Source organism: Pelodiscus sinensis, chromosome 24, assembly GCF_049634645.1.
Source record: "Pelodiscus sinensis isolate JC-2024 chromosome 24, ASM4963464v1, whole genome shotgun sequence".
Classification (NCBI taxonomy): Eukaryota; Metazoa; Chordata; order Testudines; family Trionychidae; genus Pelodiscus; species Pelodiscus sinensis.
In genome coordinates, this window is record NC_134734.1 from 18617184 (window position 1) to 18631785 (window position 14602).

At 57.0% G+C, this 14602-nt stretch overlaps 1 protein-coding gene across 1 annotated transcript in view; it reads right to left on the bottom strand.

The window, feature by feature from the left end:
* Window positions 1-2888: 2888 nt before the first annotated feature.
* Window positions 2889-14602, bottom strand: part of KIRREL1 (kirre like nephrin family adhesion molecule 1) — a 102882-nt gene continuing 91168 nt past the window's right edge. The window contains exons 9-15 of the mRNA XM_075908471.1: window positions 14346-14472; window positions 13608-13708; window positions 8783-8981; window positions 7933-8040; window positions 7260-7399; window positions 6016-6093; window positions 2889-5478 (exon numbers count right to left, since the gene is read on the bottom strand). Coding sequence (XP_075764586.1) covers window positions 5008-5478; window positions 6016-6093; window positions 7260-7399; window positions 7933-8040; window positions 8783-8981; window positions 13608-13708; window positions 14346-14472 — 1224 coding nt within the window. The 3' untranslated portion in view covers window positions 2889-5007. The remainder of the gene's footprint in view (window positions 5479-6015; window positions 6094-7259; window positions 7400-7932; window positions 8041-8782; window positions 8982-13607; window positions 13709-14345; window positions 14473-14602) is intronic.

Genomic DNA, 14602 nt, shown 5'->3' on the forward strand with positions numbered 1-14602 from the left:
ACCCTATGGCTGTCCCCAGCCTCCCACTCACACTGACACAATCCTCTCCCTGGAGGAATTATTTTCCCTCGGCCCTGTCTGCACGCCCCATGGGCTCTGTGGGGGCTCATAGAAAGAGGGACATCAGGCAGGACAGCGAGTGCCCCCTCGAGTTAAGGTTACCCAACAGGGTCCGTTCTAAGCCCCGATTTTCGGCAGCTCGGGATGTTGCCAGATTTTAACCCTTTGGGTGAAATTTTTCATGCCAGCTGCCTCAAGTGGACGATGCAGGCAGGGGAGGGGGGAAAGACACTGTGAACACTGGCTTCTGGCTGCCAAGAATTTGCTTGGCGGGATGTTGGTATGAACAGAGATTTAGCTACATTCGTATTAAAAAGACTCTCCCACGTGATCGACTCCTGCGTGTGAACTAGCCAGCACTGGTGTGTTACTTAGTAGGACATTTCCTCATTATTGTTTGGATTGCGGCAGCCTCTGAGCCCAGCCATGGGGGCCAGGACCCCGGATCTGGCCCACCCTTTACATTAAGATTGCATTGCCAAGCCCAACCTGCTGCAAAGCATGAGGCAGACCCAGTGGGGCTGACAGCCACGGTGGCCCCCAGGGCAAGGTGTGTGTGTGGGGGGGTGAGCCCTTGGGCGGAAGGGGTGGGGCTTGGGGCAGCCAACCTGCACCACCACCCAAACTGTGGCACTTGTCCTCTCCCCAGAGTGGCACTCTGGTAGCTATTCAAAGGGGTCCAGGACTCCGGCTGCCACGGGAGTTCCTGGGTATCGCTGGGCCCCGGGGCAACTTCCCCTTTGCTCCCCCTCCCTCCCATCGGTGGGCCTAGTCAGACTTCCCACAAATCACGAGCTGGAAAAATGGGGATCTTTGGACATTCCTTCTGAATCTTTTCTGGTTTCATTTACAGAGGCAGGCAGGAGCGTGGTGCCTAGTGGTTAGAGCCTGGATTCTTTTCTTTAACAAAATAAGCATTAGAAATGTATGACTAAGGGCTTGGGAGCTAAAACTTAGTTTCCAAAAGTATTTAGGGACTTTGGAGTAAAAATTCCATCAGCCATCCATGGGAGTTAGGCACTGGTGTGCCTGAATCCCTTTGGAAAACGGTCTGGGTTCCTAAATCACTTAGGTGTTAGGATGCTGAGTGCAGCATGGCCAAACCAGCTTTCAAAAGCTCTGTCTCCGGTTCCTGTCTGTCCCATGGGACTAGGAACATAAGAATTTCCATCCTCGGTCACAGCAACGGGCCGCTAGCCCCGTCTCCTCTTTTCCAACAGCGGCCAATGCTTTGGAGAACAGCCCTGCCCTGCCTCACAGGGTGTTTTGGGGACGATTTCGAGGTTCTAGAGGTCCCACCAACAGGGCAGGAGAAGAAAACAAGCCCCTCTCGGGAGAGACGATCAAACGACAGAGCTTCCTCTAAGCAACGAGCAACGGATGCTCTACTGAAAGGTGACCCCGCGGTTCTCCGTTGTCACGGGCGCCAGGCCGCCCCTGCAAACATCTTGTGCGGCTGTAGTGGTGAGACCTGCGCTGCTCACAGCTGGCCAATGCGGCCGTCCTCTTGGAATGGCTCCTTTGTGCAAAGGAGGGTCGCTAGCTGCACTGAAAATCAAGGCAGGTAAAATCAACTCTGCCAGGTCACCAGGGAAAGATCTAAAACTGGGCTGGGACGGTGGGGAATGGCACAGGCTTCTGACCAGGCCCTGGCACTAGCGGTGGCTTTGCGCTCCGCCCAGTAGGGTTGCCAAGTGCCTGATTTTTGGCCAGACAGTTTGGTATTTTGGCCTTCCGTCAGGTAAAAAAACCCAGGGGCTGTGTCTACACTGGGCCACTTATTCTGGAAAATCAGCCGCTTTTCCGGAATAAGCTGCGAGCTGTCTACACTGGCCCTTGAATTTCCGGAAAAGCAACGGTGCTCTACTGTACAAAATCAGCCGCTATTCCGGAAAAACTATTCTGCTCCCGCTCGGGCATAAGTCCTTATTCCGGAACACTGTTCCGGAAAAGGGCCAGTGTAGACAGCCCAGTAGTCTTTTCCGGAAAAAAGCCCCGATCGCGAAAATGGCGATTGGGGCTCTTTTCCGGAAAAGCGCGTCTACATTGGCCACAGACGCTTTTCCGGAAAAAGGGCTTTTCCGGAAAAGCAGCCTGCCAATGTAGACGCTCCTTTTCCGGAAAAACTGAAAACGGAATAGTATTCTGTTTTAAGCATTTCCGGAAATTCATGCCAGTGTAGACACAGCCAGGCTGTTACTGGCCCCTATTCTGTAATAGGGATGCAAATGTAGCACTTTGGAATAGGCAAATCCGCGGGGGATTTAAATATCCCTGCGGCATTTGCATTAACATGGCTGCCGCTTTTTTCCGGCTTGTAGATAAGCCGGAGAAAAGCGCCAGTCTGGACGCGATCCTCCGGAAAATAAGCTCTTATCCGGAGGATCTCTTATTCCTACTTGAAAGGATCCTCCGGAAAAGAGCTTATTTTCTGGAGGATCGCGTCCAGACTAGCGCTTTTCTCTGGCTTATCTACAAGCCGGAAAAAAGCGGCAGCCATGTTAATGCAAATGCCGCAGGGATATTTAAATCCCCCGCGGATTTGCCTATTCCAAAATGCTACATTTGCATCCCTATTACGGAATAGGGGCCAATGTAGACACAGCCCCAGAGAATACGGGACATGTAAAATGTCTGGTATTTTCTGTTTTCCTTGGACGGATGCCAGTGGCGTCTTCGAGGGTTGTGGGGGACTGAGAAACGTGGTAATTTAAATGTGCAGCAGCCTTTTTTTCCCCTCAAAAAGATGGCCAGTGGCATCTGCGAGGGGTGAGATAATTTAAAGGCGCAGCAACCTCTTTTTTTTTTTTTTTTTTTTTCTCAACCAATTTTTCCCTGCCTGTTCAGGATTTTTGGTGAAGGTATCTGGCAACTCTACTGCCCAGCCAGGTGGGAGAGCAGTGTTTTGAGGCGCAAGCTGGGCATGACTGTGGAGCAGCGGGGGGGGGGGGCAGTTTTGCTGGGATACTTTAGCCGGAAGGATGCCCCTCGCCAAAACAACGAGGCTAGGAAATCAAAAGGCAGCTCTAGAAAGGCTGTGTCACCAATAGAGGCTGCATCTGCAGGGATTCAAACTCACAACCTTGAGTTTTAAAAGCACAGCTCTCCATCCCTCAAGCTACCAGGGAAGCCCTGCCTGCAAACTGGGGACCAGGTTTTTGCAGAGGCAGGGCCCATGCATGGCAGGGTGACATGAGCCTCTGGCTTCCCCGCCCTGGGTCCCCTAAAACACTGAATGCCCCCATCCCCTTCGCGCAGTTCAACCACGACCGCGGACGGCTCAAAGGAAGCTGAACGACAAAGGCACAGGAAGTGGCGGAAGAGGCAGGATTCCAATCGGCCCTTTCGGAGGAAAACAACCAACCCTCCCCCAATATAAAATATATGTATATACCCCCCCCCCCCAACATAAACCGAAGCAAACGTATTCAAAGTGCTAGGGACGGGGGACGGAGCCAGCTCAGCCCTGGACGGACAAGCTTGTGGGGAAGAGATCAGAGCCCCCTGGCCACCTGCTTTCGTCTCAAGGAGGGACCCCATGGGGGGGAGGGAGAGACGATGTGGGGTGTGAGCAGCAAGGGGTCCCAGCTTCCCCGAGGGCTATTGACTGGCCAGGGTCTGGCTTGTGCTGTTGTGAATGGAAGCACTTGGATGTAGGGCTGGCAGGGAAGAGGGAGCCTGGTATTGGTTTAAAGGACCTGGATATGGGACAAGAGATGCCACCATCAGCCACAGGGTGACTGTATGGAAGTGGGGGCTCTGGTATTGGATGGGGGTCCCAGGTAAGGACTAGGTCCAGAGCCATTGCTCCAGGCTGGTTTTCCACATTAATACCTGATCCTGCACTGAGCAACGTTCCTTCCCATTCCCCCCACCCCCTGCAACCCCCTGTGTGCAGAATAAATTTTGTTCTGTGAAGAGGCCTGTGCAGATGTGCACCACCAGAAGAACCCCCTGTTGCCTCTGCCAATCAGGCTGGGTGAGGTTGGAATCTCTCCTGGTGGCCGCCCACGCGCTCCATGTACAGGGAACACGGGCACGGAGGAGGTTCAGGGCCCGGCTGGATCAGAGCCCTTTGCCCATTCGGGGGCTGGTTTACTCCTGGGCTGGCCGATTGGCTCCGGCGGGGTTATCCGGCCTGCTAGCTGACAGGCGCCTCACCCCTTGCAGCATCCCCCATGCCCGCCGTGGCATGCCAGGGGCCCTGGGAGCCCGCGGCACTACAACTCTGCCACTTCCTAGGGGAGGAGGCGCACAGGAGCCAGCTGCAGACTCCAGGGATCTCCTGGGAGCATGCACAGCCTAGTCTGCCTTCTGCTTCCCCCCCTGCCATTGACCCTGGCTCCTTCGCTGCCCCCCAACCCCCCCCTCGTCACAACCTTTCACCCCCGGCCTGGGGTCAGCTCGCGTCCCGTCTCCCCTGAAAGATCCAACGCGTGGCAAAGAAATCGGGTCGGCCCAGCACAGCCCGGGGCAAGTTTCCAGAGTCTCGCTTGGAGCAGGATGGGGTGGGGGGTGGGGATCCAGGGAGAGGGAGGGGTTCTCCTTCTGCAGCTACCAGCGCTCCTTAGCCGGCCTCCAGCCCACTGGGAGCAGAGCTGGGCAGGACCGGGGCAGGGTGAGGGGCTTCACAGGCTCCCCCCCACCATCTGTTTTCCTTGCAGTCAGGCGCCCGGAGCCACGGGCTGAAAAGGACGAACGGAGACCCCAGGATGGGCAGCTGGCTGGAAGCTCAGATGGCGGAAGAGGAGACAGCCGGATGCCAAGGCCCCGTGAATGCAGGGCGGAGAGGGGTGCAGTCACCAGGCAGACTGGGAATCCGGCTGCCGGGCGGGGGCGGGCACGGAAAAGCCCCTGAATATCAGAGGACAGTCACAAAGTACCTGCGACCCCCCCCACCTCCTGCATGTCCCCGGTGAGGATCGTCGCCCCCTCCCCCCAGGTCCTTCAGACGTGAGTCTGCATCCGCTGTTGGAAGCGCTGCCCGTAGTCCGAGTGCTGGGAGGTGTAGGAGAAGCGGGTGGCGCTGGCGTACTTGCTCATGGGGTCGTAGGCGTCGTAGGGGGCGCGGTCCAGGCTGGGCGGGGGGGGCTGGCTGTAGCCCAGGCGGTAGGTGGCGTAGCCGGCACTGGGCGGGAAGGCGGGATGCCCCCCGTAGTTCTCGTAGGAGAGCTGGCTGGCCGTCTCGCCTGCGGCGGGGCCTGGCGGGGGCCCCGGGGCCGGCTCGGTGCTGTAGTCCGTGGGGGGCCCCCGGCTGTAGGTGCTGAGTTGGGCGTAGCCGCTGGAGTGGGAGAGGCGGGAGGAGGGGCGGGTGTCGTAGCGGGTGGGGCCCGGGGTGCGGTAGTCGGGGTAGAGCACGGTGCGGGATGACGGGCGCTCCTCGTGGGCGCGGACGTTGTAGTAGCCGTTGGTCGGGTCCTGGAAGGGGAAAGGAGAGGGTCAGGGTGTGAGCTGCAGCGCTCACGGCGGGTAGGGCAAAGCTCCGTGTGTCTGTGCAATATTCCAGGAAAGGAACTCCAGAAACCTGGCTCCCCGTTCCCTTCTCTCGCCACTGGGACCCCCCACGTGCCCACAGTGGGGAAAAGAAGCCAGGAATCCTGGCTTCCGCTCAGTGTCACCTCAATTTTTTTTCCAACCGTGCACGGAATAAATTTTATTCTGTGCACGGAGGCATGTGAGGACGTGCACCACCACGGGCACTCTGCAAATCAGATGGGTGGCACCCGAATCCCTCCTGGGTGGCTGCCCACGTGCTCAGCTTACAGGGAACCCTGTCCCCACCCCCAGCAGAGGCACACGTGTAATCCCTTGTGCGTGCACGCCGCTGACGTGCGCACACCCTTTCACACGTGCGCCCAACTCACTGGTGTGCTCAAGAACCTTCGCGCCACTGCCCTCCCCCCCAGGCCACCTTTCCCTGCTCTTTGCCCACTCCGCAAACGGTCAGCACTAGACCTTGAGTTCGTATTCCTCCCGCGTGTCGATGGTGTCGCAGCGCAGATCCTGCTTCAGGTCCACGTCGTCCTTGAACGACTGCAGAGGGAGACAAGGAGAGGGCGCGTTAGCCTCCCCACAGCTCTGCCTTGGCCCACCGGCTGCCTGGCTCCCCTGGCACGGACTCATCCCTGCCCCACGGGCAACACAAGCCGCCGCTCCTCCCCACACGCCGGGAGCCCTGGCGTAACCCGCTGAGAATGGGACCCAGGAGTCCGGGCCGCCTGGTCTAATCCCTGGCCCCCCCCTCCCCTTGCAGAACTCAGGCATCCCCGGCTGGGTCGGAAGCACCCGGGTTGGAAGCTGGGACCTTCGAAATGGCAAAGCTGAGCTTCCAGCTGAGCTCCTGGGTGTTAGCAGCCTGAGCTACAGGACAGAGCCGGGGGCAGCTTCCTCACACCCTACTGGTCACAGACGGAGCATGGCTGAGTGACCTCACCTTCCCAGCAGGGCTGGATACGGCCGGCTTCGGGGGGGCATGATTGGAGCTGCACTTAGCCCACGGGGCCCACTAGCCCTGCTCCGCAGAGGGAGAAACTGAGGCACAGAGCTGCCCAAGGCCTCGCATGGCAGGGGACCAAAGAACTGACCCAGCTTCCAGCTCTAACTACCAGACAACACTGTCCCCCAGAGCTGGGAAGGAAGGTCAGGAGGCTGGCTTAGTCCATGGGTCTGTTCGAGGGGTGCCGTCTTGGCCTTGCACCCTCCTCCCTCTTGTGAAGCCTGCAGCTAGAGCTGTTCCAGGAAGGCGGGAGCTCTGGTTTCCCATTCCCCTGGTTCGTGCTTCCTTATGAGAGCTTGCACTAAAACCTAGCTCCTGCTCTAACCACTAGGCACGATTCCCTCCCCGAGCTGCAGAGAGAATCCAGATGTCCTGCCCTTCCCCACACCAGTTCCCGGTGCTCTAACCACTAGCCCTCACTCTCCTCCCAGAGCTGGGAATAGTACCTGGCCCCTTTGTGCACCAACCACTAGGCCTCCCTCCCCTCCAAGATGTGGAAGTTGAGCCCAGATACCACCGCTGCCCTCTTCAGCCTCCATGTTCTTCTCATCAAGCCACACTCCTGTCCCAGAGCCAGGGAGGGAACCCAGGAGTCCGGTGTCCCAGCTCAGCCATGTTTGCCTCTCGGAGCTGGGCACAGAACCCAGGAGGGGTTCATCCTGGGAACCTGGGGGTGTGTTTGGGGGGGGAGGGCGCCCCTCACCGAATAGATGGCCTTCATGACGCGGGTTGCCGTGGAGACGCTGGCTGTGTCCTCCTCGCGGTCCGCGTGCAGCGTCAGGGGCTCCCGGTTCACCGTCTCCACCTTGATGTCCAGCTTGCGCAGGGTGACGTCCTTACGGCCTGTGGCGGGACAGACACGGGGAAGTGGGGGGGGGTCTCTACCGGCTGTACCCCGACCTCGCCTCACCTTCCTCCTGGCATGGAGAATATGGCCTCCTTCTTGAGCTGCCTCTCCCTGTGCTGGGACAGGACCTGGCTCAGGGACCGTCTGGGCCCAGGGGAAATGTCCTCCCTCCCCCCATCCCACCCCCGGCTTCCCCACTTCAAGCTGCTCCTGGCCCCCGCAGCACCTGCCTCCTCCCAGAACCTGGGTGCTGTGGCCATTCCTGTCGCCTGCTGCTGGCCTCATGCTCCGTGCTGGCAAGCAGGGACTTGGGCTAGGGATGGGGGGTCCCGGCTCCCAGAGTGGCACAGTGTGGAAACTGAGGCACAGAGCTGCCTAAGGTCTTACATAGAGTGGGAGAGGGGAGGGGGTTTGTCTATGGTCCCTGCTGGGTCCCTTGAATGGCTGATAGGCAGCTGGTCCCCACCCCGGGCGGAGTTGAAGGGGGTTCCCGGGAAGTTCCCCCTCCCTGCCCTTCCCCCGCACTCACTTCCTTTGCGGCGCCTGTAGAGGAAGCAGACCAGGGCGACGAGGAAGAAGATGAGGAGGATGCTGGCTCCGATGGTGGCTCCGGCAATGATACCCACAGGCAGGACTTCTGCAGGGGGCGTGGGGGGGGGGCGTTAGCTGGGGGAGCTGCATGTCCCCCCTCAACCTTTAGCCCCCCTCTGCCCCAAGATGGAGCAGGGGGCCCCCTAAGTCTCTGCCCACCCTGTGCTATCTGGCCTTTCTGGGTGTCATGCCATGGGGCCTGGTTTCAGAGGAAGGGAGGATGCCCTGGGGCCCTTAGCACCAACCACTGGGTGTAACAAAGCGCCTGGCAATTGGCACAAGGTCACTACACACCCCACTAGGTCAGTGCCGCTAGCCCTGCTCCCCAGAGGGAGAAACTGAGGCACAGAGCTGCCCAAGGCCTCGCGTGGCAGGGGACCAAAGAACTCACCCAGTTTCCTGCTCTAACCACCAGACAACACTGTCCCCCCAAGCTGGGAAGGAAAGTCAGGAGTCCTGGCTTCTCATCCCCCATAAATCCTGGTTTGTGCTCCCTTATGACAGCTTACACTAAAACCTGGCTCCTGCTCTAGCCACTAGGCATAATTGCCTCTCCGAGCTGCAGATAGAACTAGATGTCCTCCCTTTCCCCTCACTTCCTCCCTGTGCTCTAACCACTAGCCCTCACTCTGCTCCCGGAGCTGGGAATAGAACCCAGGCACTCCTGGGCCTGCTATGCTCTAACCCCTAGACCCTACTCCCCTCCCAGCCTTAGGAGTTGAGCCCAGACACCATTGCCTCCCTCTACTCCTCCCATCGCTATGCCGTGACTGCACCCCCCCCCATACCTTTCTCCTCCAGTTGGATGATGGCCGTCCCTGGCCCAAAGCTGTTCCAGGCCGTGCAGTTGTAGCGCGTCTGGAAATCGGCCTCCATCACGTTGTTGATGGTCAGGGTGGAGAGAACCCCGCTGCCCGTGTTGGTTCTCTCCACCGTGTAGCGCTCCAGTGTGCCAGCTTCCAGGATGTTCTCTTTCCAGGCCCAGGCCTATCGCCACGAGGAGGGGCATGCAAAAGGCCTGGTCAGCACCGGGAGGTGAGATCTCCCGCCTCGTCACCCCTCCACTAAGCCCCGGAGAACCCCAGCATCCAGGGTAACTACAACCCACCAGCCCCTGAGGTTCCGGTAGGACACGATCGTCGCCCCACTTCCTGTCCCAGACTGAAAGGGTGTGTGGAAGGGTCATGGTGGGAGTCCTCCGCTCAGCCACAATCTGCATCTTGAGGATACTCAAGTGAGCGCTAGGGCTGTGTTGAAAGGTAGGTGGGTCGACAGATGGGTGCGTACAGGCATAGAGAGATGAGGCGAGTGTGTATGGGGATTGACAGAACATAAGAATGGCCACACTGGGTCAGACCAAAGGTCCATCTAGCCCAGTGTCCTGTCTGCCGACAGTGGCCAATGCCAGATGCCCCAGAGGGAGTGAACAGAACAGGTAACGATCATGTGATGCCTGACAGGCAAATGGGTACATACAGGGTTGGACAGACAGGAGACAGGTAGATAGAAAGGTGTGTATGAGGATGGACAGGAGAGAGGCAAATTCATAGGTGTGTATGGGAACAGACAGACAGAAGGCAGATAAATGGGTGTGTTTGGGGATAGATGGAAGACAGAGAGAAGGGTGTATATAGGTTCAGACAGAAGACAGGCAGCTAGATGGGTGAGTATAGGTACAGACAGATAGATGGGCGTGTTTGGGTACAGACAGAAGACAGGCAGATAGATGAGTGAGTGTAGGTACAGACAGATAGATGGGTGTGTTCGGGTACAGACAGAAGACAGGCAGATAGATGAGTGAGTGTAGGTACAGACAGATAGATGGGTGTGTTCGGGTACAGACAGAAGACAGGCAGATGAAGCAGGAAGACAGGCAGATGAAGCAGGAGTGGAGACAAAGGGACGTGACAGTGGAAGAGACAGGGAATGTGAGATTGACAGGGCAATGCAAACAGACCAAGCAGTGACATGAGTGGTGTTAATACCACCGCGCTCCGAGACAAATCCCAACTGGGAAATACAACCACATAGGCTCCTCCGGGTGGTCATTTCAACTCCTGAGCTTGCTACCGGAACCAGGGCAATACACATTTCACACCAACAATCCCTTTGTGCATTTGCCAGGACACGCAAGGCCAGAATACGCCCCGGGCACAGCACAGTCCCAATCACCTTACGAGGCTGCATTTAAGCCTCCCCTGCCGCGATGTTTATTTTTCAATTGAACCCCTTTAATGGTGCAGCCACAAGAGGAGGTTTTAAGCAGAGGCTGCTTCTCTGCTACCCTGCAGTTGCACAACCAATGTCACCACAAGAGGAAGCGCTCGGGCCAAACCAGATCAACACATTGCAACAGGCTGCTGCCCGGTCCCTATGGGTATGTCTACACTACCCTCCTAGTTCGAACTAGGAGGGTAATGTAGGCAAACCGCACTTGCAAATGAAGCCCGGGATTTGAATTTCCCGGGCTTCATTTGCATAAGCGGGGAGCCGCCATTTTTAAATCCCCGCTGGTTCGAACCCCATGCAGCGCGGCTACACGGGGCTCGAACTAGGTAGTTCGGACTAGGGTACCTCGAGGTGTACCGGTAGTTCGGAATAGGCACCCTAGTCCGAACTACCTAGTTCGAGCCCCGTGTAGCCGCGCTGCACGGGGTTCGAACCAGCGGGGATTTAAAAATGGCGGCTCCCCGCTTATGCAAATGAAGCCCGGGAAATTCAAATCCCGGGCTTCATTTGCAAGTGCGGTATGCCTACATTACCCCGCTAGTTCGAACTAGCGGGGTAGTGTAGACATTCCCTATGCTTGCTCCTCTGTGTGCACTGCGTTTCCTTAATCGCCTCTTTCCTTCTCGGTTTCTCTCCAGATTGCAAAACATGACCTGGTTCGGGGAGATACATCGCATCCCCTTCCCTCCGCCTGGCCATAGGTTGGGTTATCATAGGTTGCTCATAGGTTGTCAATAACTCAGAGCAAAACCAAGTTCAACACAAGGGCTATGCGGAGGGCTCCTCCTCCAGCCGTGTGTCTTTCAATTAGCAGTTCACAGCAAAAGGGTAAGAAGGGATGAGATGCAACCAGCCCAAGAGAACAATTAAACAATGAACACAGCTGGGAGCACACAATGGGGGAACTGCCCACCCGGATTCCAAATGTCTCTGCTTGTTACTACCCCTCCATTCCAACCTCACTCAACTCTCTTTTTCCTCCCAGCCTCCCCTTCCTTCTCCAATGCCGCCATCACAGCCGTGTCCAACTAGAAAGGGTCTGAACAATTTTTGCCAGAAGAGAAAGGCGATTTGGACAAAATCAAAATATTTCCCAGGAACTTGTCGATTTCAACATTTTCGACAAATCGTTTCAGCTTTCCCGTTTCCGGAATGCCGAGACATTTTGGTTCTAAAGCATTGCCTTGGTCCGCTTTGCTTCAACTTTTATTTTATAACGAAATAGTAATTTTAATAGTACATTATATTTACATACAGCAGAACCCCAGTTTCAGGAGCATCAGGCTTATGAATGACTGCTTCCAAGAGCCATCTTTCTGCCCTGAATGCGACTTACATCAAGCAGATGCAAAGGTTTGAAAAGTCTGAGAGATTTATCAGCCAAAAAGAGAAGCAGTTTTCTCAAAGAAAAATTGGGCACGCTTAAAGCCATCTGTTACCATTCATTTGATCCACAATCACTGAACAATTAATACATTTAGGCTGTGTCCAGACTCCATGCCTCCGTCGACGGAGGCATGTAGATTAGCCAGATCGGAAGAGGGAAATGAAGCCGCGATTAAAATAATCGCGGCTTCATTTAAATTTAAATGGCTGCCCCGATCTGCCGATCAGCTGTTTGTCGGCAGATCGGGAGAGTCTGGACGCGATGCCCCGACAAAGAAGCCTTTCTTCATCGACACAGGTAAACCTGGTTTCACGAGGCTTACCTGTGTCGATGAAGAAAGGCTTCTTTGTCGGGGCATCGCGTCCAGACTCTCCCGATCTGCCGACAAACAGCTGATCGGCAGATCGGGGCAGCCATTTAAATTTAAATGAAGCCGCGATTATTTTAATCGCGGCTTCATTTCCCTCTTCCGATCTGGCTAATCTACATGCCTCCGTCGACGGAGGCATGGAGTCTGGACACAGCCTAACATAGGCATCATATCCACCTCAATTTTTAGATGTTCAATTTTATGTGCTTTTCAACGTTGTGAATTCCTCAAGTGCCCCTGGTTCTCTGGACAGGAGTTCTGCTGTATTATATTTTTTGTTGTGGCTAATATCTATTGTATTCATGATTTCAGTGTGACACCCAAGTTGGAGCAAAACAGTTTTGCCTCATCAAAACGCAACACCTCCCTGGTTTGGAAGAGGAATTTGGGGGGATTTTCGTTCCGTGCCAAATTTCAAAATTCCAACCTTCTGTGCAAAAAAATTATTGCGGGGGGGCAGGGATTTCAGAATTTCCCTTGGAACAAAAATTCCGTTTTCTAACCAACTCCCATGTTGACACCAACACGACCCTGTATCTCCCTCTAGTGGCTGGAGTGGACGGGAGAGGTTTAGGAGCCAGCTCATGGCTCCCACCTGATCTAACCTGTGGGTGATTCGTGCTTATTAATCCAGAGACTCTGGCTTTAGGCCTACCCACAGGGCTGTCCTGGCATAAACTCCACGGACAATGTGATGAGCCTTAAAATGAGGCTAGCCCATACTGCAGAAACTGACCATGCTAAATTCGTAGCCTCTCCAGGACTATGGCTCGTCTCGCATCCATATGCATTGGGTGGTTTGCGTCTGTGCTAAAGGTCTCTCCAGGAGTTGCCCCTTGCAAGGCAAACGTGCCTGGGTTCCTAACCCGGGGAGTGGGCATGTGCGGAGCTGTGGTGCATAAACTGGCTTTGCGCCGGCTGGTTCCATTATCTGCCACAGGCAGGCGTCCTCCGCCTAGGGCAGTGGTTTGCAAACTTTCATTCTTATGACCCAGTTGAAGAAAATCATTGATGCTGCGACCCGACATCATTTGACTAGAGTGGGGGCTCTGGGGTGGGGCTGAGGATGGGAGCTTTGGGGTGCAGGAAGGGCTCTGGCTTTGGGAAGGGGGGCAGGGCTGGGGCAGGGGGAGTTTACCTTGAGTGGCTCCCTATCAGTGGTGCAGCGGTGGGGCTGAGGCAGCTTCCTGCTTCTCCTGGCACCGCAGACCATGCTGCCCGCAGAAGCACCAGCAGCAGGCTCCCAGCCAATGGGAGTGCGGAGCTAGTGCTCGGGGCAGGGGCAGTGGGTGGAGCCCTGTGCGCTCCCCGCACCCCCCACCTAGGAGCCAGGCCTTCTACCGGCCACTTCTGGGGTGCAGCGCAGTCTGCGGTGCTGGACAGGCAGGGAGCTGCCTTAGCTCCCCCCACTGCTCACCTGATCCCCCTGCAGCCATGAGACCCAGGGCCCGACATCCCCCCCCCCCATTCCTGGGGCACGACCCGTCGTTTGAAACCCACTGGCCTGGGGGGAGCTGAGAAACACTGGTGACGAGGGCCTGGGTATGGAGGAGGGGGAGGAAGCGGCTGCCCCGGTGTGTTAGCAGCCCAGGCTGCGTTCTCCCCTTCCCGCCCCGAGAGCACTCACGATGCGGTCAGGGGGCGGCGTGCTCCCGATGAAACACTCCACCTTCCCGCGGTCGCCACGCACCGCGTACTGCACGGCCTCGCTCGAGATGATCGGGGGGCCTGTGGGAGGATGGGGGGAGGGAGGAGAGAAACAGGCTGAAAACAGGTGGAGACATCCTGGTGCGGGGGTGGTACCGCATGACTGCCAAGCGTCCCAACAGGGTCCCTAATTACTGTTTTGGAGGCCGACAGTGGGGAGCAGTAGCGGGCAGGGGGGAGCACCCCGGGGACTGGGAGATGGGCTGCCATGTGTCAGGGTTCTGTACAAACAGGAGTGCGGTGCATGGGGCATGGCGCTGAGGGACTGGCCGTGGGCAGGAATCCTGGGGTGCCCAGGGTACCAGGCTGTGGGTAAGAATCCTCGGGTACCCGGAGTACCAGGACATGGGCATAAATCCTGGGGTGTCCAGGGTATCAGGTCATTGGTAAGAATCTTAAGGTACCAGGGGTGCCAGGCCGTGTGTAAGAATCCTAGGGTGCCTGGGGTACCATGCCATGGGCAGGAATCCTGGGGTACACGGGGTACCAGGCTGTGGGTAGGAATCCTGGGGTGCCTGGGGTACTAGGCCATGGGTAAGAATCTTGGGATACATGGGGTACCAGGCTGTGGGTAGGAATTCTAGGGTGCCAGGGGTACCAGGCCGTGGGCATGAATCCTGGGGTATTGCCTGCTCCCAGGATAGGCGCTGGGGCTCACCATTGACAAAGAGGGCAACCTCCCGCTCGCCCACGCCGATCCGGGGCACGATGGCCTTGCAGACGTACTGCCCTGCGTCGGCCTGCGTCACTGACTTCAGGTACAGCTGGTTGCTGTTGCTGAGCACCTGGGTACAAACACGGGGCAGAGTGTGACCAGGGAAGGAGGGGGGGCGCATGCAGAGACCCTCCCCTCACTGCAACCCGCTGCGGGGACCAGGCTGAGCGAGCCCTGAGCCACAGCCAGGGGGAACTGGA